At 41.5% G+C, this 23975-nt stretch overlaps 1 protein-coding gene across 2 annotated transcripts in view; it reads left to right on the top strand.

The window, feature by feature from the left end:
- Nucleotides 1–23975, top strand: part of ASMTL (acetylserotonin O-methyltransferase like) — a 94842-nt gene that overhangs the window by 34214 nt on the left and 36653 nt on the right. For both annotated transcript variants that reach the window (XM_029603637.1, XM_029603638.1), the window contains exons 8-9: nucleotides 2178–2598; nucleotides 17657–17819. In XM_029603637.1, coding sequence (XP_029459497.1) covers nucleotides 2178–2598; nucleotides 17657–17819 — 584 coding nt within the window. The remainder of the gene's footprint in view (nucleotides 1–2177; nucleotides 2599–17656; nucleotides 17820–23975) is intronic.

Raw genomic sequence — 23975 nt, 5'->3', positions numbered from 1 at the left:
GTCTTTGCTGGAAGGTCTTTGGGCTCATTCTATGCCTTCTCAAGCCGCGTCCTGGGCGGAATGTCAACAGATATCTCTAGAGGAGATTTGTAGGGCAGCTACCTGGAAGTACTTGCATACCTTTGCCAGACATTATCGGCTGGATGTTCAGGCGCCAGGGACAGGTGGATTTGGAGAAGGTGTGCTGAGAGCGGGCCTCTCCGGATCCCATCCCAAGTAAGTAAAGCTCTGGTACATCACAGGAGTCTGAACTGATCCGGGTACGTATTGGAAAAGAAAATTGGTTCTTACCTGATAATTTTCGTTCCTGTAGTACCACGGAGCAGTCCAGAGTCCCACCCATTCGTGGGCGCTTGAAGGTAATGGAGAGTCCGTGCTATTTTTCAATTTTTATCTTCTTTTATCTGGAGATCACTCAAGTCTACTTTCAAGTAGCAGAGGTTCTGTACCCATTTGGGGGTCAATGAGCCAATTTTCCGTTTGTTAGGTTATTGTATATAGTTAGTTTGGGTTTTTGGAATCCATTCTGCTTTGACATTAAGTAATACTGCCAGACTGTAGGTGGCACCATCCTAGATAAGACGGAGTTTTGTTGTTAAACTTCTGTCTCCATCTGCTAGATGGGGGGCAAAACTCAGGAGTCTGGACTGATCCGTGGTACTACAGGAACGAAAATTATCAGGTAAGAACTAATTTTCTTTTCTTTTCGAGCTCAAGCAGCTTCCTGGGTGGAGAGCCATTCTGTCTCGTCTCAGGAGATATGCTGAGCAGCCAGCTGGAAGTCGTTACATACCTTTGCGCGGCACTGTCATTTGAATCTACAGCCACTGGTCTTTGGCTCCTTTGGCAATCGGGTCATTCAAGCAGGACTATCCGGGGCCCACCCTACGGAGGGAAGCTTTGGTACATCCCACTGTCTGGACTGATCCGGGTACGTACATGGAAAAGAAAATTATTCCTTACCTGCTAATTTTCGTTCCTGTAGTACCATGGATCAGTCCAGATGCCCTCCCTAAGGATTTATGGGATTGGGATTGTCTCTCTGCTCAAATAGTTTCTTCAGCGCCTTTTTCTGGCTGTTTAATGGTTCATTTTGCAAGTTTTGTTGATTGTCAAAGTTTGGTTCACAATATACACTTTTTCAAGTTGAAGAGGTTTGTTTCCTTGATCCATCCATCTTTCTTCTTCAGGCTTTGATATTCTTAATACTGAAGGGTAACAGAGGGTGCACTAGCTTATAAGGGAGCACCCTTCGAAGTTTTCTCTGACTCCATCTGCTGGAAGGGGAACATAACCACTATCTGGACTGATCAACTACAGGAACGAAAATTAGCAGGTAAGGAATAATTTTCTTTTCAGCAGAAGTGTTCCCACCCTGAATTTTGGAGACTGCTGAAATATATTTAATTTAAATACTCTGCATTTGAAGTATGACCTTTGAGGGGAAATTATTCAGTATTTTATAAATGGAATGAGAGACCTAGATCTTTGACAGTAAACAAAAGATATGCTATTTAGTTTTTAGAGATGCATTTGTGCAATAGCTGTTAACTTGCTTGTTTATGCAATTTTAGGTTTTGTTTTTTTTTGGTGTTGGCTTTGTAGATTTATCAGTACAGACTCCTTACTCAATCTTAAACTAATCATGCCTATGGGTGCAAAGTTTACCCAAGAAGAGTTTTCATCCAGAAAACATTTTGCTGCTATCTTATAAGTGTGTGCATCACATCAAGGTGACCAGCCATTCCTGGTAATGTCACCCTTCATTAGCAGGAAATATCTAATAATTATGCAATAGCTTTGTATTGTATAAAATGCTTGAGGTTTTTATTTTGTAGTTATTCATTGATATTTTTATTCATTGATGGAGATATTTTATTTTCTCAGATAAAATATTGCTTACTGTCAGTGCTTAATGTACAGTATGACCTATGGCTGTAAATGAAAATAAGACCAAACATTTTTTAAATGTCTTTTCCTGCTAAAATAGAATCGTAGCTAACATAGGGGTCTAGTTACTAACCTGCAACATGTGGTAATTGGTGTTTAGCATGGCTCCCAATATTGGCAGTGGGACCTGTTTGGTTAAAAACATGCATAACTGCATCAGAGGTTAGCAAATAGTAGTCATTACTGAAGTACCAGTAGTCTGTTTGTTTGTTTTGCTTTCTGTGCAGGGACAAAGCCGGTGGATATGGCATTCAGGCCCTGGGAGGAATGCTGGTGGAATACATTCATGGTGACTTCCTGAATGTGGTTGGGTTTCCTTTGAATCACTTCTGCAAGAAGTTAGTGGAATTGTACTATCCTCCCTCTAAGCACACCATACAGCGCATAAAGCATGACTCCATACCTTATGTGGAAACGTTTGAAAACCTCAGCGATATAGAGAATGAGAGCTCCACTTGCACCCAATGTCCTAAAGCTACTAACACACCGGAGATGAACGGTGTTCTTCCTCCAGAGGCTGAAACCAGCAGGGAAATTGGCTCCATTGCTCCACAAACCTACGGGCAGATGATCATGGAGAGCTCTGGCAATGCATTAGCTTTTCCATCTAAAATGATAAAACTTCTGGATGGCTTTAAAGCCTCAAAGGTAATAAAATTCTTAATGTTTCTTCTCTTTCTGTGTCTTTTTTTTTTTTTTCCTCTCTGTTCTGCTTTGGTTCTCTCCTATTGCTCTTTTCTTTCTCGTGCAGTATGTGTTCTTTCTTTCCCATACTTTGTCTCTTTTTTTTTTTTTTCTCACACACAGCCTCCATCTACTTTCCTCCACCCTTTGCGACAACTGATTAAAAATATTTTCCTGGACTCAGGACCAGTGGATTATGCACCTCTGCCAGCAGTTGGAGACTGAGCAAGCTGACCTCACAGTATATATACTCTTGCAGCAACATCAGCCCGCCAGTATTCTCCGTCTCCAGTAGATGGTAAATGTGCATCTCCCTATGGGGATTGCTTCAGATTTTAGAAGGAGAATTTTATTTTAAAAAAATCCACCCCCCCCTCCCATCCTGCGGTGATACCAGATGGTCCCTCTCCCAGTTGAGAATTCCTGAGGTGATTTCCGTGGTCACTCAGATGTGTTCCTTGGTCTGGTAGTTGGTTTTCCCGGTGTGGACTTAGCTGATGGTACAGCTTAAAGGCAGCGGGTGCAAGAAGCCGAGTGTGCCGGTGAAGGCAGATGCACTCTCTCCCCCCGCAACCGGAGATCGTCTCTGTACTCAGCCAAGAAGGCTGAGCTCAGGTAAGTTTAAAAAAAAAAAAAAAAAAAAAGGTCAGACAGCTTAGAGGGGTTTTGTAGGACTTCCTCCGGTCTCCATGCTCAGCGCGCCGTTCCGATGTTCATTTCTGCTCCTGTGGGGCTTAAGGGAACTGGGCAACCTGGCGGGTTGAGCAGCCTGGGTAGGCTAGGCCCCACTGTTAGGTTTTTTTTCCTGTGCACCGTGTGGTAGGCCACAGTGGTGTTCTCGTGCACTTCTGTGTGTGTTCTCCCTGTACCCTCTAACGTGTCAGCACTGCTTAGAGGCTAAGGGAGAATTATCTTCATCTGATTTTATTAAGCCTGGTTCTTCCCAGCCTGTTGATGATCTGGCTAAGGACTTGTCTGGAGGAACGCTGCACCTTGGAACTCCCTTGATTGGTTCCTCCACAGGAGATGAAGCTCAGTGGGCCCTGCTCCAGTACCTTCTGGTTTTGGCCTGCATCCTTCTGCCTCTTCTTGGGTAAAGTTTTTTTTTTCAAGGATTACAATCCTATCTTCAGGCACAGTCCTCAGCTTCGACCAATCCTGTCAGATCGGATCCTCAGCCAGTGGCCCCTCTTTTTCCAATCCTATGTTTAAGCTCTGAAGCATACCTCGGTTAGCTGCGGGTATTCCCATCAGGAACCTGGATGGCACTGATAAGGCAGATCCTGAATCCCTGGAAGATGGGGAAATTCCTCTGAGACTGGAACCGTATCTGACCATGTTACGGTTCTTTCATAGAGATGAACTGCTGGCCCAGATTTCCCAGACCTTGAAGATGCTGGGAGTACCTGGGGCAGATTCCATATCTGAGCTAAAGAAGAATCCCATTTTGGTTTCTTTGCATAAAGCCTCTTTTTTATTTTTTTTTTTCTCCCCCCTGTTATGAAAGCTATTAAAGAATTGACTGATCTTGATTGGGATGCTCTGGAGGTAAATTTCAAAGGGGGTCAGACACTGAAAGGCCTGTACCCCCTGGATTCAGCAGTGAGAGACCATTTGCGTTTTCCAAAAGTGGATGCGCTGGTTTGTGCGATCTCGAAGTCTATGACTATTCTCATGGAGGGAGTAGCAGTCTTAAAGGATGTTCTTAGGCATGATAGGAGAATTGAGGCAGTCCTCAAACAAGCATTTGAAGCAGTGGTAATAACATTGCAGATAGCTTCCTGTTGTGCCCTGATGACTCGCTCTTGTCTGCTTCTCTCTCAGGAGGTTGATGATTCTGAGTTGAATTCCAGACGGGGTTGACGCTCTGGTTCTACCATGGCTTCAGGGAGTTCTACTATATGTTTTTCCTCCGTGGCTGCTGGTGGGCAAGGTATACGTTGCGTAGAAAATCATTGTGATTCTAGTGGCTCCGGAGTGGCCTTGGCATCCGTGGTTTGCGGATCTGGTCAACCTGGCGGTGGACTGCCTGCTTTGCTTCGGCCACCTGACGCGTCTTCTTTGACAGGGTCCTATATTTTTTGACCAGGCTGCCCGCTTTTGTCTAATGGCATGGCTTTTGAGAGGAGGCATTTGAAAAGGAAAGGTTACCCGGACTTGGTAGTCACCACATTGTTACAGTTTAGAAGGAAGTCTACTAACTTCTCTTATGTTCGGGTATGAAAGATTTTTGAGTCCTGGTGTTCCATCAGGGGAATTCGCCCTCTTAGGGCCTTAATTCCTGAAATATTATCTATCTTACAGGATGGCTTCACCAAGGGCTTCTTAGTTCTCTTAAAGTGCAGGTAGCAGCATTGGGCTCTCTCCGTGGCAAAATTGAAGGTTCCTCTCTTTCGTCTCATCTGGATGTGGTTTGTTTTCTTAGAGGTATGATGAATCTACGTCCTCCAGTTCTGAAATCTTGTCCATCCTGGAACCTTAATCTAGTTCTTAAAGCTCTGTGTGAACCTCCCTTCGAGCCACTCTGATGGGCTACATTAAAGGATTGGACACTTAAGGTAATTTTTCCTGTCTCCATTTGTTCGGCTAGAAGAATTTCTGAGTTACAGGCATCTTGTCGAGATCCTTTCCTTCAGATTCCGGAGTTTCTTTACGGATGGTACCTTCCTTTTTACCAAAGGTGGTGATGAGTGTGCCTGAACAGAAAACCAACATGGAGAAAGGCAAATGCCCCAGAATTCTCTGCTTAGCCTGCCTTGGCTGTATGAGCTCTAAGTGACTTATTGAGAATGACTTGCAGAATTCCCAGGATATCTGGACAGGCAGTCAAGCTGGCTCCATACGGTGATGACTAATCATAGGGTCACAGAAAGCAGAAACCAACGGCGGGAACTTCAGGCTATACAGACGCTACAGAGGCAATCTTTCTCAGGAGTTTCTATAAACACAGCCACAGATGTGTTAATTATCCTGACCAGCAAGATTCTAACAGAACAAAAGACTACCTAAAAAGTGATGGTAAATGGGCCCCACCTTGGAGAAATATTCAGGGATAGCTAGGGTTGATCTTATCATGCTGTTGACATGAAAACCAATGTAAATTATTCTCTAAGGCAGTCACGCACACTAGAATCTTCTAACCTAGTACAATATTGAATGTTATCTATAAAAGAAGGATTACTTCCTGTATACAATGAGATGCTGATCTGTTTGTCAGAGACATGGCATCAGCATCTCCCAAGAATACTTATCTTGTTCAATAAAAAATTATACTTTCAATAAAAATGTGTTCTTGTCTCCCTGGCCATAAGCATAATAAAAAATGGCGTGGCACTTAACAGTGGTTTCAGCATTCCATGTCAATCAGTCAGTGGAACTTCCGGCCTTTCCTAACTTTTCGGCGTCTGATTCTAATGTGGGGAAGCTCAAACATCTAGATGTTTGGAGAGCTTTATTGCATGACCTCGAGATTACCAATGACTTTAGGAGGTCCCATCACCTCTTCGTGCTGTGGAGTGGTCCTAATAGAGGCTTCAAGGCTTCTAAAGCCTCTATTGCATGATGGTTGAAGGAGGCTATTTCTTCCGTGTATATTACATGGGGTTGTCCAGTTCCGGAAGGCTTGTGTGCTCACTCCACATGTTCGCAAGCAGCCTCGTGGGCGGAATCTCAATTTGGTTCCCCACAGGATATTTGCAGAGCGGTGACTTGGAAGTCGCTGCATTTGCAAGACACTATCGCTTAGATGTCGGGCTCCGGCAAACCCTTCCTTTGGCGAGAGTGTTTTGCGAGCGGGACTCTCCAGATCCCACCCTGGGTAAGAGCTTTGGTACATCCCAGGTGTCTGGACTGATCCGGGTATGTACAGGGAAAGGAAAATTGGTTCTTACCTGCTAATTTTCGTTCTTGTAGGACAACGGATCAGTCCAGAGCCTACCCAATTAGAAGGGGGTTATATTAAGGGGAGAGTCGTCCGCTCAGCTGTAAGATTGTTCTCTGTTGCATTCCATGTTCTTGTTATTTGTTGTTTAATGGTTCCATACTTTTTGCTATTATCTGCTTTGATATAGATATATATACTGATGAACTGCAGGTGGCAAGGTTGCTTAGATACAGTGTCAGTGAGGGTGTCTCCATCTGCTGTTAGGGGGAGATGAACCCAGGTGTCTGGACTGATCCATGGTGGTACAGGAATGAAAATTAGCAGGTAAGAACCAATTTTACTTTCTATATGCTCTGTGATTTTGATCTTTAGAATAGTTTCCACTATTTTATCTGGCACTGAAGTCAGGCTCACCGGTCTATAGTTTCCCAGATCACCCCTGGAGTCCTTTTTAAATATTGGGGTTACATTGGCCACCCTCCAGTCTTCAGGTACAATGGATAATTTTAATGATAGGTTACAAATTTTAACTAATCTGAAATTTTATTTTTTAGTTCCTTCATAATCCTGGGGTATATACCATCCGGTCCAGATGATTTGCTACTCTTTTAGTTTGTCAATCTGGCCTACTACATCTTCCAGGTTCACTGTAATATGGTTCAGTTTATCTGACTCTCCACCCTTAAACCATCTCCAGAACAGGTATCTCCCCAACGTCCTCATTAGTAAACACAGAAGCAAAGAATTAATTTAGTCTTTCTGCAATGGCCTTATCTTCCCTAAGATCCCCTTTAACCTCTCGATCATCTAACTGTGCAACCGACTCCCTCACAGGTTTTATTATGAGTTTTTACTTCTGTGGCCAACTTCATTTCAAATTCTCTCTTAACCTGTCTTATCAATGTTTTACACTTAGGAAAAAGCATAAGCATTGTCAGCTTATTTTCTTCAGATGGATCCTCCTTCCAATTTTTGAAGGATTTTTTTTGGCTGAAATAGCCTCTGTCACCTCACCTTTTAACCATGCTGGTAATCATTTGGCCTTCCTTCCACCTTTCTTAATGCGTGGAATACATCTGGACTGTGCTTCTAGGATTGTTTAAAATACCATGTCTGTGCTTGCACGCTTTTAACCTTTGCAGCTGCACCTTTCAGTTTTTTTCTATTTTCCTCATTTTATCAAAGTTTCCCTTTTGAAAATTTAGTGTTAAAGCTGTAGATTTACTTATTGTCCCTCTTCCAGTTATTAGTTTAAATCTGATCATGTTATGATCACTATTGCCACGTGGCCCCACCACCATTACCTCTCTCACCAAATCCTGTGTTCCACTGAAAATTAGATCTAAAATAGCTCCCTCTCTTGTCTGTTCCTGAACCAATTGCTCCATGAAGCAGTCATTTATTCCATCCAGGAACTTTGTCTCTTTACATCCTGATGTTACATTTATCCAGTCATAATTGGGGTAATTGAAATCTCCCATTATTACTGCACTACCAAATTGGTTAGCTTCCCTGATTTCTCTTAGCATTTCATCGTCCGGCCATCATTTTGGCCAGGTGGACAGTAGTATACTCCTAAAACTATACTCTTACCCAACATAATGGGATTTCTACCCATATAGATTCTACTGTGCATTTAGTCTCTTGTATGATCTTTAACCTGTTGGACTCTATTCCCTCATGGACATAAAGCACCACACCCCACCAAGTTGATCCTCCCTTTCATTGCAGTATAATTTGTACTCTGATATAGCACTATCCCATTGGTTATCCTCCTTCCACCAGGTCTCTGAGATGCCAATTAAGTCTGTCATTCACTGCTATACACTCTAACTCTCCCATCTTACTTCTTAGACTTCTGGCATTGGCATACAAAAATTTCAAAAGGCATTTTTTGTTTGTATTAACAGTCTGCTTTTCAGTTGATAGGGATAATTTGGAATTATTTAGCTCAGCTGATTCTTTACTTAAGGCACATGGACTATGTTTGCTTTGATTGGAACCTCTGTGCTGGGATGCCCTAACTCTCCTGTTTCATTAGTATGCTTCAAAGACACATTCCTCCAAACCGTGCACCGCTGAGTGACTGTTGACTTCCCCCTTGTTCTAGTTTAAAAGCTGCTCTATCTCCTCCTTACTGTCAGTATTAATGAAGTTGTAATAGATATATTATAAAAATGGACATGCTACAGAAATCAGATTGCCAGTGCTGCTTTTTGCTTACAGCATTTCATCATTAGCTTTGCACAAAAGAGCTATTATGCTCTAAATTTGCTAGACTGTTTATGTAAGCATTTTAGTTTGTCTAATTCTAAATGTAAGCAAATATTTGAGGTCCTTCCCCTTCATGTGCTAAAATCATTGTATACTCATAAAGAGAGAAAATAGTTTTTGACAAAGATTTTCTTATTTTTATGTTACTTTCTTGTGGGTGCATGAATGACAGTTATTCTCTCACCACCCCCAATATGATTGGATTACAAACTGGCTAAAAGACAGGAAACAGTAGGATTAATTGGACAATTTTCTCAGTGGAAGGGTGTGGGCAGTGGAGTGCCTCAGGGATCTGTATTGGGACCCTTACTTTTCAATATACATATAAATGATCTGGAAAGAAATACGACAAGTGAGGTAATCAAATTTGCAGATGATACAAAATTGTTCAGAGTAGTTAAATCACAAGCAGATTGTGATAAATTGCAGGAAGACCTTGTGAGGCTGAAAAATTGGGCATCAAAATGGCAGATGAAATTTAATGTGGACAAGTGCAAGGTGATGCATATAGGGAAAAATAACCCATGCTATAGTTACACATTAGGTGCTACTACCCAAGAAAGAGATCTAGGCGTCATAGTGGATAACACATTGAAATCGTCTGTTCAGTGTGCTGCGGCAGTCAAAAAAGCAAACAGAATGTTGGGAATTATTAGAAAGGGAATGGTGAATAAAACGGAAAATGTCATAATGCCTCTGTATCGCTCCATGGTGAGACCGCACCTTGAATACTGTGTACAATTCTGGTCGGCGCATCTCAAAAAAGATATAATTGCGATGGAGAAGGTACAGAGAAGGGCGACCAAAATGATAAGGGGAATGGAACAGCTCCCCTATGAGGAAAGACTAAAGAGGTTAGGACTTTTCAGCTTGGAGAAGAGACAGCTGAGGGGGGATATGATAGAGGTGTTTAAAGTCATGAGAGGTCTAGATTGGGTAGATGTGAATCGGTTTTTTACTCTTTCGGATAATAGAAAGACTAGGGGGCACTCCATGAAGTTAGCATGTGGCACATTTAAAACTAATCGGAGAGAATTCTTTTTCACTCAACGCACAATTAAACTCTGGAATTTGTTGCCAGAAGATGTGGTTAGTGCAGTTAGTATAGCTGTGTTTAAAAAAGGATTGGATAAGTTCTTGGAGAAGAAGTCCATTACCTGCTATTAATTAAATTGACTTACATAATAACCACTGCCATGGAACCATGGTAACATGGAATAGACTTAGTTTTTGGGTACTTGCCAAGTTCTTATGGCCTGGATTGGCCACTGTTGGAAACAGGATGCTGGGCTTGATGGACCCTTGGTCTGACCCAGTATGGCATGTTATGTTCTTATGAGCTTATTTGGCACTCGAAAAATAAACTTGTACAAAATCTTGGGGCATACAAGTACCATAGAAGCTAAGTTAATTCACCAAGATATGTCTTGGCTTATTTGATACTGCCAAAAATCTTCTTCTTTAGAGTGTTTGAAAGACATATTGAATAGACCATCCGAGTTTATTTAGAATTTTCAGTAACCTGATCAATAGCTCTTAGACATGTTCTGCTTGTGATCTAGATCCTGAGACCTTAATTCATTTCTTCTTAGGATATAAAATTTCAAAAATATACAGATGAGGTACAGATTACCACAGTGTATCCCAATATGTGTTGGGACCGGTCCTGTTCAATATCTTTGTGAGAGACATCGCGGACAGGATAGAAGGTAAGGTTTGTCTATTTGCGGATGATACTAAGATCTGTATCAGAGTGGACTCGCCGGAAGGAGTGGAGAGAATGAGACAGGATTTAAGGAAGCTAGAAGACTGGTCGAAGATATGGCAGCTGAGATTCAATGCCAAGAAGTGCAGAGTCATGCATATGGGGTGTGGAAATGCGAAAGAAATGTATTCGATTGGGGGTGAAGGACTGATGTGCACGGAGCAGGAGAAACCTTGGGGTGATAGTGTCTAACAATGTGACAAGGCGATAGCTAAAGCCAGAAGAATGCTGGGCTGCATAGAGAGAGGAATATCGAGCAAGAAAAGGGAAGTGATTATCCCCTTGTACCAGGTCCTTGGTGAGGCCTTACCTGGAGTACTGTGCTCAGTTCTGGAGACCGTATCTCCGAAGGGGCAGACAGGATGGAGGCGGTCCAGAGAAGGGCGACCAAAAAGGTGGATGGTCTTCATCGAATGACTTATGAGGAGAGATTGAAGAATCTAAATATGTATACCCTGGAGGAAAGGAAGAGCAAGAGTGATATGATACAGACTTTCAGATACTTGAAAGGTTTTAATGATCCAAAGACAACGACAAACCTTTTCTGTTGGGAAAAAAATCAGCAGAACCAGGGGTCACAATTTAAAACTCCAAGGAGGAAGACTCAGAACCAATGTCAGGAAGTATTTCTTCACTGAAAGGGTGGTGGATGCCTGGATCACCCTTCCAGAGGAAGTGGTGAAGACCAAAACTGTGAAGGATTTCAAAGGAGCATGGGATAAACACTGTGGATCCATAAAGTCTAGAGGATGTGAATGAAGAGAAGAGGCATGGGGGTGGCTTGCGGGAATGACAGCTACTACCTGGTGATTAATACCCTTATTCAATAAACATACACACGGTTAATGCAGCTCCAACAATGCTCTATGCTTGGGAGTAGCTTGCTTGTTGCGGCGGTTACTACCCCTAACCAAATAAGCCTGATACTTCACTTTCAATGCATATCCAGCGTAGCTCTCTGCTTCATTGGCAGGGGGGAATGAAGATAAGATGATTTACATTGACAACTACCAACAAGGATTAAATTGCACAGGCTGGGTAAACAAGTGTGGGAGTAGCTTGCTTATTGCGACGGTTACTACCCCTAACCAATTGGGCTTGATACTTCACTTTGATACAGCTCCAGCACTGCTCTCTACATCAATGGCAGGGGTGGAAGGAAATTAGAACCAAAAAGTTACAAATAAGGGCCCTGACCTCAGTAGTCAGAGTAATAGATAAGTATGAGAAAAATAAGTGTGAAAGCTTGCTGGGCAGACTGGATGGGCCATCTTTTCTATGTTTCTATGTCTAGCACTCTTGCATGACTGGCATCTTGTGTCAATGCAGTATTTCTTGATTAATCGCAATATCTTAGAATTGTAAATCAGTGCTATGTACAGTTAATATAAAATGAAAACCTAATACAGTGTTGCTCTTGGGACCTAATATAAATCAGTCTAATATTATAAAATAAAAATCACTGTAACAAGGTGTACTTATACAGAAAACTGATGCAAGAAAATGTTAATTTTAAATGTGTAAAGGACTGAAATATATTGGCTTAGCCTCAGAGGCAACACCTAATGCTTGTTGACTCAAACTTGTTGGATCTTTGATTTCTTTTTCAGATAAGGTTCACGACCTTGGTATTATCATTGATTCAAATTTTTTAATGCTGCCAAAGAGTAATACAGTTTTGAAAGCCCCTGATGCAGTGCATACAAAATGTGATATCACAGCCCCAAGGTCAGAAAGCTGCAATAGATATTTCAAATGCCACATAATTTCAGTTTTGTAGAATGATTTCTGTGCCATCACCGTGAACTGCACTCTCATTGTCAGCTTGGAATCAAAAGTGACTGACTTCAAGATTTCTAATCTCACTTGAAAGGGGCAAAATATAATCACTCAGTGTTGTTGTGCTGATGGATCTGAGTCCAATGTGTGGCTGACGTATAAGAGATTTTTTTTTTTTTTTAATTCAGGACTAACTTCTCTTCTCTTGTTCCATCTACTCACTGACCTGCTTGAAGGCAGTCAAGTGATGGCGCTCAATGCTTGAATTCTGGTGGGACGGGGAATAAGCATAGATGTGGCATGATGCTCCCTAAGAATTAACTACCTGCCCTATAGAACAGAGGTATCTATGAAAAGAAATGGAGAAAGTGAGGATCCTTGGAGTACTTCTGAGTTGATGGATTTCCCAATCCTGACTTATCCGGGAATATTACTAGAATGACGCCCACCCTGCACCCCCCCATCCAGTTGTAGCAACAGATTATCCAGCAGTGAAAGCAATACTTTTTCTTATCAGTAGAATTGATTTGCTTTATATGCTGAGGTGTGTTCATGAAACCCACTTATAAACGTAAACTTCTTATGCTAACTTTTCTTCTGTACCTGTTTTCAATGTTTTAAACTGTTTTTGTCCTGAATTGCTGTGAATGTGATGCTGTAAACTTCTCCAATCAACATTGTTTGAAAGGTGCGGTATATAAAAGCTTTTAAATAAATAATGTCTCCATTCCGTGTTCCCTATAAAAACCAGCCTGGAAATGTTCAAGGATTTCAGAGTCATCTGGAGTTTAGACCATTTTTAATTTTCCAAGAAAAGGCAAATATGAAACAGGCCTATAGTTTACAGATAGCAAGGCATCCATTGAGGGCTTTTTAAACGCTGTCTGTACTATCATGTTTTTTTAATGGGGTAGGAAAAGCATTCTTTCTGAGCAAGGTATTGATGATTTTAGTCAAGGGATCAATTAAGGTAATCTTGGCTGCCTTGATTATCTGTGCAAGGGTCAATCAGTCAATTTATTGACTTACTATTGAATAGAAATTGATGACCCAATTCTTATCAACGGTTGGAAACCATCCCAGGGGAAAGTCGATAGGTCAGTTGCAGCCTCTAGGCTGATCAATTCATTGCCCACAAAGCAGTCTGAGAAAGTTCTGACTCTACAAAAAAGTCCATCATGGCCTCAAAGCCTTCTTCATTTGGTACAGCCGTATGGTCTGAAGAAGCAACTTAAGGAGGATTGAATCTTTGAGAGAAATCTTTTTGTTTTTGTCTATACATTTCAGTAGGAATTCCGTGGGAGCTGGTGCAGGACTTATCAGCTGGGGACTTAAGTATTTAATCGTTTTTTTGGCCCTAGGTTTATTTATCATAGGGGCAGGATTCCAAAATGTTAAACAGCACCTGGTTCCAGGAGTCAAACCACAGCTGTACTGCTAACATTACTCAATTTATTGGCCTGTTGCTGGCATAAAACTTTGAATTCTAAGATCTCTATCTTTTTCCCCTTACCTGATTCACCGACCTGGCCTGGGAGCTCTTCAGGTTAACATGGTTTAAAAGAGTCAGCTGCCGTAAATAAGAAAATGGTCTGTCCATTAAATATCTTTTAAGGTCAAATTATTGATTAGCTTGGCATCAGTTAATGACTTAGAATATGACACTAAGTCAAGGGTATGACTGGCAGCATGGGTTGGAGAGGCAACTACCTATAAGAGACCTACAAATTGACATGGCAGGCATGAATTATTATAGGAGAGGTAACTGAGGTTTCTTAGGGTTCTTACCCCATCCATATAATTTTCCATCTGAACTTTGAGCATCTGACAGCTATGATGGAGCTATAATTTCCTGGCTGGGTTGCTTGCATTCCAGCAATAATTTTATAAATTTAGGTTTCTGGGTATGTTAGTCTTTGGAAATCTGTTATAATAGTAATAGCTTTCTACTGCTACTAGATGAATTTAGAAAGAAACATGCCCTCATTCATAAACACTTAAGAAAATAAGAAGTTGCCAAACTGGGTCAGACTTGAGGGTCCATCAAACCCAGCAGCTGTTTCCAGCGGTGGCCAATCTAGGTTATAAGAATCTAGCTAGCACCCAAACATTAAATCGATCCCATGCTACTGATGCTGGTAATAAGCAGTGGCTGTTCCCAAAGTCAACATGATTAATAGCAGTTTATGGACATCTCCAGGAACTTGTCCAAATATTTCTTTTTTTTTTTTTAAACCCAGCTATGCTAACTGCCTTAAACACATCCTCTGGCAATGAATTCCAGAGCTTTATTGTGCATTGAGTGTGAGAATTTTCTCTGATTTATTTTCAATGTGCCTTTGCTAACTTCATGGAGTGCCCCCTAGTCCTTGCATTATCTGAGAGTAAATAACTGATTCACACAAGTCCCTGTTTTAAGTCATTTCATGATTTTATAGACCTCTATCATATCCCCCCTCAGCCGTCTCTTCTCCAAGATGTACAGCCCTAACCTTTTCAGCCTTTCCTCATAGGGGAACCATTCCATCCCCTCTATCGTTTTGGTCGCCCTTCTCTGCACTTTGTCCAGTGCATCTATATCTTTTTTGAGATGCTCAACCAGAATTGCACTGTACTCAAGGTGCGGTCTCACCATGGAGTGTTAGAGGCATTATGACATTCACTGTTTTATTCACCATTCCCTTCCTAATGTTCTGTTTGCATTTTGGACTGCCAATACCAATTTCAATGTATTATTCACTGTGACGCCTAGATCTCTTTCCTGGGTGGTAGCTCCTAATATGGAACCTAACATTGTGTAACTACAGCATGGATTATTTTTCCCTATATGCATCACCTTGCACTTGTCCACATTAGATTTCATCTGCCATTTGGATGCCCAATCTTCCAGTCTTGCAAGGTTGTCCTGCAATTTATCACAAGCCCCTTCTGATGTAACTACTCTGAATAATTTTGTATTATCTGCAAATTTGATCACCTCACTCATTTTGCCCCTTTCCAGATATATAAAAGCACTGGTTCAAGTACAGATCCATGAGGCACTCCATGGTTTACATTTTTCCACTGAGAAAACAGACCATTTAATCCTACTGTTTCCTGTCTTAACCAGTTTGCAAGCCAGAAAAGGACATTGCCTCCTGTCCCCTAGTTTTCTTAGAAGCCTCTCATGAGGGATTTTTGTCAAACAATTTCTGAAAATCCACATACATTACATCTACTGGCTCACCTTTATCCACATGTTTTTTATCTCCTTCAAAAAAATGAAGCAGATTTGTGAGGCAAGATTTTCCTTGGGTAAATCCAGGCTAGCTGTGTCCCATTAAACCATGTCTAGCTATATGTTCTGTGATTTTGCTCTTTAGAATAGTTTCCACTATTTTTCCCATGACTGAAGTCAGGCTCAAGAGTCTATAGTTTCCCAGATCACTCCTGTTCTCATATGGAATTCTGCCACTAAGGACCTTGTACAGGTCCTTGGTGAGGCCTCACCTGAAGTACTGTGCTCAGTTCTGAAGACTGTATCTCAAAGGAGACAGAGACAAGATGGAGGCAGACCAGAGAAGGGCAACCAAAATGGTGGTTGGGGTGGGGGTCTCCATCAAATTAATTATGAGGAGAGGTTGAAGGACCTAAATATGTATATCCTGGAGGAGAGGAGGTGCAGGAGAGATATGATACAGACCTTCAGATACCTGAAAGGTTTTAGTGATGCACAATCGACAAACCTTTTCTGTTGGAAAGAAATCAGTAGAACTAGGGGTCATGAAATGAAACTCCAGGGAGGATGACTCAGAACCAATATCAGGAAATATTTCTTTCTTTCTTTATTTTTATTTGAGTTACTATCGCTTTGAAATATTACTTCTTCATGGAGAAGGGTGGTAGATGCCTGGAATGCCCTGCCAGAGGAGGTGGTGAAGACAAAAACAGTGAAATAATTCAAAGGGGCATGGGATAAACACTGTGGATCCCTAAAGGCTAGAAGATGGAAATGAAGAAAAAAGTGCATTGGGGTAACCTGCTGGTGCAGCAGTTACTACACTTAACCAATAAACTTTTATTCTGTTGATGCACCTCCAACATTGCTGACTACTTCAACAGCAGGGGGAAAAGGGGAATTGGAATCTGACAACAACCAACAAGAACCCAGATTTTTATGGTCTGGGGAACCAAGCATGGGAGTAACTTACTGATGTGGCTGTTACTACCCTTAACCAATAAGCCTTTATACTGTTGATGCAACTCCAGCATTGCTGTCTGCTTCAACACAAGAGATAACAGGGAGTTGGACTCAGACAGCAATAAACAAGGGCCCTGACTTTTACAGTTTGGGAAACTAAGAATGGGGATGATCTGTACGGCGTGGCAGATTACATTACCATAAGCTTGCTGGGCAGTCTGGATGGACTGTTTTGGTCTATTTCTGCTATCATTTATATGTTTCTGTGCCATTGGAAGGCTCTCACTTGGAGGGTAATTTTCAAAGCATTTTAAATGGATAAACACATTTACTTGCATAACATGGGCTTTTGAAAATTGCCTATTCTGTGCAGATAAAATAAAAAAAAAGTCTACTTTTATCCCTGGGAGCAGGAGGAGGTCAGGGGAGTGAAAGTACTTATGGAGACTTTGATTTTCAAATCTCCATGCATACTTTTTACCTGCAGACCTGACCTGTGCAAACAGCAGGCACAGACATTGTGGGTCAAATTTTAAAAAGAATTCCCCGGAGAGTTTCCCTTTTGAAAATAAGCTTGCTTTGTACCCACAGGCCCTGCAGCCTCTGCAGGGAGCCTAATATGGTCTCCAGTATATGTATAAATACTGTATAATTTTTGCTTCAGAACACTTTCATCCTCTGCTCATGTTTCTGGTTGCTACTAGTTGGATTCTACTTACATGGCTGAGGTGTTGAACTAGACGTTATTACCAGACACCCCGACTAGGAGAAAATACAACTTTTTTTGATCTGAAATCCTGTGGCAGTGATGCTTTAGCCTATGGCGTGGGAGTGATGCGTGGCACCCTGTCATAACTCTTTCGCACTGCATCATTTTGAAATTATAGAGACCGGGAAGGTGCTAGAGCTGAAAACTTCTGGGGTTGACAGTCATGGAATATAGTTCTTTGCAGGCTCTGTTCATCTGAATGGCAAAGTTTAAGCATGGCTGTTCCCTGCAGGGCTATATGGAAGTAACCTGTCTGCTTTGTTTCACCAGGAACCCAAAACCAGTCTGCTTTGATGAATCTTTACAAAGATTTTCATTTCATTCATGTAGCATCTGTTCTCTCTCCCCCCCCCCCCACCCCTGTCTGTGCAGGCATTGTTTGTAGCATGCAAGCTAAAAATATTCGATCAGCTGAAAGAGAGAGGCCCACTGAGAGCTGTGGATATCGCAAACGAAGGAAATGTCTCCATGGTGGGAGCAGAGAGACTTCTTGATACCTGTGTTGCCCTTGGACTGTTGGAAAAAATGCACCAAGGTGACTTGCACCATTAATGTCTTATAATGAAATGCTGCCTCAGAGGGAGATATAGAGTAGTAAATAGCTCCAGTTCAGTCTTATTAGCCAGCTACTGCAGGGCATTTTGTTATAGTGCTCGGTCTGTCCTGTTGCTCTTTATTTCTCTACAAGCCGTTAAGCCCGTTTAAAACAGGCGAGATGCTTGTTCCAAATGCCAGCTAAGCGTGGTGTGTGGAGGTGTCAGGATGTGTACTCTTTCCCCCTCCACCCTCTCTCCCTTTGCACTCCCCCCTTGCACCCAATGCTCCCTCCTCCAGCTCCCCTCCCCTCTTACTGTCCTGCTGCCCCATCTCCCCAACCCCCTCTCCCTCTCACTTTCCCACTGATCCTCCTCCTCATCTCTCATTCTACCAATGTTCCTCCTTTCTTCCACAGGTCCGCCCCTGCAGCCCCCTCTCCCCTCATTCTTCCATTACACTCCCCTTGCACTCACTGCACCTCACCTGCCCAGCACCCTTATTTTCCCTTTCCTCCTCCTCCACCTACTGTGGCCCTCCCCTTTCCTCTTAATATCCTCCTCCTTCTAGTCCCTTTACTGTGAGGCCGACGTGCTCTATCGCCCACCCATGTGCGGCACGTCTGTGTCAGAGCCGCTTTGTACTGCACATTGAGCTCTGACCGACGTGCTCTGCGGGTCTCTCTCGTGCGCGCGCACCTCACTGAAGCCCTCACACGACTCCATTTCCTCCCGGCGCCTCTCCGCTCTGACCGATGTGCGCTCTCGCCCACGCATGCGCGGCATGTTGGGCAGAGCCCATTTATATTGTAGATTTAATAACATCCCTGTCTCTTCTCAAGTGCCTGGGGAAACACTAAGGTGTCAATTTTCAAAGGGTTTGGGCTCCCAGCTGTTGGAGTTAGGCTCCTAAATTGGCCCTTGTGAAAATTTACTGGGCCTGAGTTCCTAAATTTAAGCTCCTAGTTTCATTAGGATCCTAAAAAGTGAGTGGCTATAGGGGCAGGGAGACAAGGTTAGGAGCTAGTCACTTAATTTAGGAGCCTAAATGTAGGCAAATGAATCGCAGGCCTATATTTAGGAACATAACTTTAAATGTATGAATTTTCAGCTGAAAACTTAGGATCCTAAATTCAGTTGAAAATAGGAGACTAAATTAGGTACCTAACTTAGGCTCCTAAATTTAGGTGCCCTGCTTTTTTTTTTTTTTTTTAATATCTGCCCCTTAGTAAACTTTTCTCTTTGTGCACTAATTCTGTAAGCAAGTAGTTTAGAGGTGTCTGGTTTTTTTTTGCTTTCTGACTGCATATGAACACCACAGTTCCTATACTTTAAAATTCTTTGAGGAAACTTTGTTTCTGAAAAGAAAATGGATGCGTGCTAAACCTTTAAATTTTTTCCATAAAGCAAATGTAAGGGTTAGCAAGTTTGCTTACCGTAAACAGTGTTTTCCGTTCATAGCAGAATGAATTAGCCATTGTATGTGGTGATGTCATCCGTCCTCTTTCTTGGCTAGTAGAGCTTTTACTGTACTGAGCATGTGGGAATTCCCATTTGGGCATTTCCTCGTGAGCTTCCTCTCAATCTGAGAGCTAATTCTAGCCAGGTAGTCTACTCTCTAGGAAGGCGTGCAGATATTTCGTATGGCTAATTCATCCTGCTATCTATGCAAAACACCTTTTACAGTAAGCAAACTTGCTTTTTCCATCGATAAGCTGGGCTGAATTAGATATTACATGTGGAAGTCCCAAGCTGAGGGTTGCAACGGAGCATTTACTGAGTAAGCACCCCAAACCCCACTATGGAGAATAGTCTGCTGGGGTGAACAGGCTATGTAAAACTGCCTCTCCGAATTTACTGTCACTCTTTAAGAGATTGTCCAGACAATAAGGTGATGCAAAGGTGTGCACTGATGACCCTATTGCAGCTTTGCAGATGTCTTCATGTGGTACAGCTTGCAGATAAACCATTGATGCAGCCATGGTTATAATTTGATGAGCCTTAATCTTTTCTGTAATTTTGAAGGCCTGCTAGCCTATAACACTGAGTGTTGCAGACGCTGGACAGTGCCTAGTTTAAGATGGTAGGAGACAAATAGCTTCAAAGCCTGACAATGTGGCTGAGTTCTTCTGTTGTAGTAAGACAAGGCTCATTTACAAAGCTCGTTTACAAACTCATAGTAATGTTAATTTTATTCCGTTGAGAAACTGTCATACCAAATTGATTAGCTCACTTAAACTTTTAGCTTATTGCACTATATTGTTACCGAACTATGTCGGCACATACTCAAGTTGTAATCTATACCACTCATAGTTGTTATCGTGCCTATATGTAAACCGTTGTGATGGTTCTCCAACTTAACGACGGTATAGAAGAGTTTTTAAATAAATAAATAAATAAGCTTTCTTGCCTTCATGTATGTGGCCTCGTTGAGCATAGCATAATGACTTGATTAATTAAATCAAATTAAAAATTAAAAATCCAGTAATGTGAAATATAATCAATTAATATACACTCTTTAAAAGAAAACATTTAAAACATTATAAAATAAGATTACAATTAATATGGAAAACAGTCATAACTTTAGGTAGAAAGTTCGGGTAGATGCAGAGCACCACTCTATTGTGAAAGAATTGCATACAAGGAGGATATTTATTATTTATTTATTTATTGTTTTTTATATACCGACATTCGATCTGAGATATCACATCGGTTTACATTCAGGTACTGTAGATATTTTCTCTATCCCCAGAGGTCTTACAATCTAAGTTTTTGTACCTGAGGCAATGGAGGGTAAAGTGACTTGCCCAAGGTCACAAGGAGCGACAGCAGGACTTGAACCCTGGTCTCCTGGTTCATAGCCCAGGATAGTGAACTAAAATATGAAGTTTGCTGACTCTTCTGGTTCAGGGTACTGCTACATGGAATATTACTTTCCATGTAAGAATTTTGAGAGAAGCTGATGTCAAAGGTTCAAATGGCAACTTCATCAGTTGTACCAGAACCATGTTGGGATTCCATGGTAGTTTAATATACCACAAGCTTTTCATGAATTTGGATACTAATGGAGATAGGATTACCCTCAGATTGAACACAGTAAGTGGCTATGGCACTAGATTGTTGTTACTGATGAAGTGGCAAGACCTGAATTAGAAAGAGAGAGGAAATAATTTAACTATTTGGGTTAACTATTGATACCATGTGGAAAACCTCTTCCATGTAAAATTGTAAGCCCTTCTAGTTGATGGTTTTCTATCCCATACTATTATATCCTGTGATGAGAAAGACAGAAAGAAAGAAAAAAAAAAAAAAAGGTGAAAGAATCCATCTGGAACTGAGAGGGGAGGTGTGTGATCCTTGATTGGGAGACCCGCCCCCTCTGATGTCACTGAGGACTGTGACGGACGTTAAACGGCGCCATAACACCATGCTGCACAAAGGGGAGTGCTGAAGGGGCACTCCCCTTTGTGCATCCCTTTGTGCATCCCGTAGTGTTAGCCTTTCCTCATGTTCTTTTATATCCCTTGTTAACAATCCCCATATTTAAATGTTTAATGTATTTGACAAAGGTAACGCATAAGTTCCTGCAAATTTTGTTTAAATGTAAACCGATGTGATATGTAAAATCGAACACCGGTATATAAAAGCAAATAAATAAATAAAATAAATAAAATAAATATCCTCGACTTCTTTGGATAAGGACAATTCTTTTATGGTTTTCAGCATTCAAGCTCTTCGGTTAGTAAAGATGGAGCTAACCTGAGATGTACCAGAGGATAGCTAGAAAGCTGAACTAGAATACAGTACATGAACCAGACTTGTCTGGGTTACACTGGAGCTGTGAGGGTGAGATGGGCTCAGTCTTTGAGCACTTTTTATACCGTTCTGGCTATGAGTGGAATTACTAAAAACGTGGCTCTTTAAGGAAGCTTTTGAAATTGGCTCTTAGGAAAAGACGTGGCTGTTCTGATATTTGACGTAAGATGAATATATTAGGATCAGACTTTGGAGGCAATAAACTGTTGTTCTGGTACATGAGTGACAGTTAACTTGTTTTTGTCTTTTTTAATTTGTTTTTATGTAATAAGTATGTTTTAATTCTGTGAACCACTCTAACTTTTTAGAGCATGCGACATATAAAAAATTTGTAAATAAAATATATTGGTGGAAAAGCATAAATTCTTTTCTGCTAAACTGGAATGCAGATCTCATCCTGAGCTGATCTGAATTTGCTGGGAAGAATGCAGCAAAACTTCTCGAGTTTTTTCTGCTGTAACACAAAACTGGTCAATTGCTGGAAATTCCCATAGATTGAACAGTCTTGTCACCTCTTGATTGCTGAAGAGACCATTTGTGAGGTTGAAAAATTCTGTTGTGGTGATTTGCCAATGTACTGCAGGTCCCTGGAGGATGTAACTTGCACGATAGCTTGATGTTTGAATGCTTATTCCCATATCTTTATTGTTTTTATTAGGAGTCCATCACCCTGTGCCCCATTGCTTGTTCACATAGAACATGGTGACTTGATTGTCTATTTGAACGTGAATGCTCTTTCCTTGGAGAAGGCGAATGAAAGTCAATAGCGTGTACCTGATTGCTCTCAGCTCGAGAAAATTGATCTGAAATTTTCTCTCTGCATGTCCATGTTCCTTGAGTTTGAAATGGGCCCATGTGGACCCCTCAACCCCTTGTGGAGGCATCTGTTACCAACATTATTCAGTGAGGAGGTAGACATAGGGCTCTTTCCTGAAGAATGAAGGGGTCTAGCCACTAGTGTAAATTTTTATTTCTGTTGAGATTTCCATAAATATAAATAATATAAAATATTAAATATTAAAAAAGATAAAAGATAAAGAATGTTCTATGTAATGCTCCTAAGCAAATTTTTTTGTAGTTACATTGTAAACCGGTGTGATTTGTATTCTTACAGGAACATCGATATAGAAAAATTAAAAATAAATAAATATTGCTTGTTAAGGGCTGAGTTAGTTGGTCCCATTGGACAAAAAGGCCCCACTGCAGGACATGCATTTAAAGGTGGGTTACTGACATTGCATACATTACTGCCATCATGTGTCTGAGAACAATTAGTACATCCCTGACTGGGGACAAATTTGTGTTCAGCTGCTTCAGCAGTCTATAAACTAGAAACTGGGGTATAAGGCTTATAAGCCGAAATGTCTCAAAACAGTTCACCAGCTTTTTATGGGAAACTCTGTTACACAATTATCGGGATTTACAACCCATATTCCAACTTTCACATAAAGATTTCTATGCAAATTTACAAAAACATTGTGTATTGAACCTGATTAAAATGAACACAATATTCGGTAAAAATGGGGTGTTAAAGGAAGCATTCTTGGGTAGTACACAAGAAAAACCATCACACGCTATGTTTAATAAACAACTGCTTACTATTCAGTCAGGTGAAGCTCTCTCAAATACTTAAAAAAAAAAAAAATGGAAAAAATGGGCAGAGTTTACTTTGCCAATGCAAGAATTCTGACTGGTTTTTAAAAAATATAGAGAAAATGATTGAAAATGTGATACTAAAAGAAACACTATCCAGATTTCTCTGTCAAGCCTGTGTGTCGCAGGATAAAGTGTTTCAAGCTACGTTATGCGAGACGACTCCTTGTCAGAAGTGTGTTCCCTGTACATACCAGGATCAGTCCAGACGGTGGGTTATGTCCCCCGTCCAGCAGATGGAGTCAGAACAAAGCTTCGGATGGCGCTAGCACATAAACCAGTGTTCCCTCAGAGAAGCCCCAGTATCTTTCTGACTCCAGCAGATAGGAGTAGGGGAGCCTGAGCTCCCTTTAGGAGGGTGTAGAGTTTTGTTTTTTCTTCTCTCTTGCTCTCCTTCTATTCTTTGATTACTCTTTGTCTCTCTGGGCATGGATCAAGTTTGTTTAAAAAAAAAAAAAAAAAAAAAGTTTCACAGGGCTTAACAGCCTATGGACAGGCACTTCCTCCCTGGGCTTGCAAACAGTTCTGTGGTTGGGGCTAGCCTGTCTCTCCCTTCTCTCCTACTCGGCCTGCGGGGTAAGTTTTGGTTGTTTCTTATGGGTTGCAGATTTTAGCTGCTCCGCACTTCTCCAGGGGTGATTGCTGCGGTGTTCAGTCTCTTCCCCCCCCCCCCCCCCCCCCCCCCGCCA

Source organism: Rhinatrema bivittatum, chromosome 5 (genome assembly GCF_901001135.1).
Source record: "Rhinatrema bivittatum chromosome 5, aRhiBiv1.1, whole genome shotgun sequence".
Classification (NCBI taxonomy): Eukaryota; Metazoa; Chordata; class Amphibia; order Gymnophiona; family Rhinatrematidae; genus Rhinatrema; species Rhinatrema bivittatum.
Note: the sequence above shows the minus strand (reverse complement) of the source record. Positions and strands in the feature narration are given on the sequence as shown.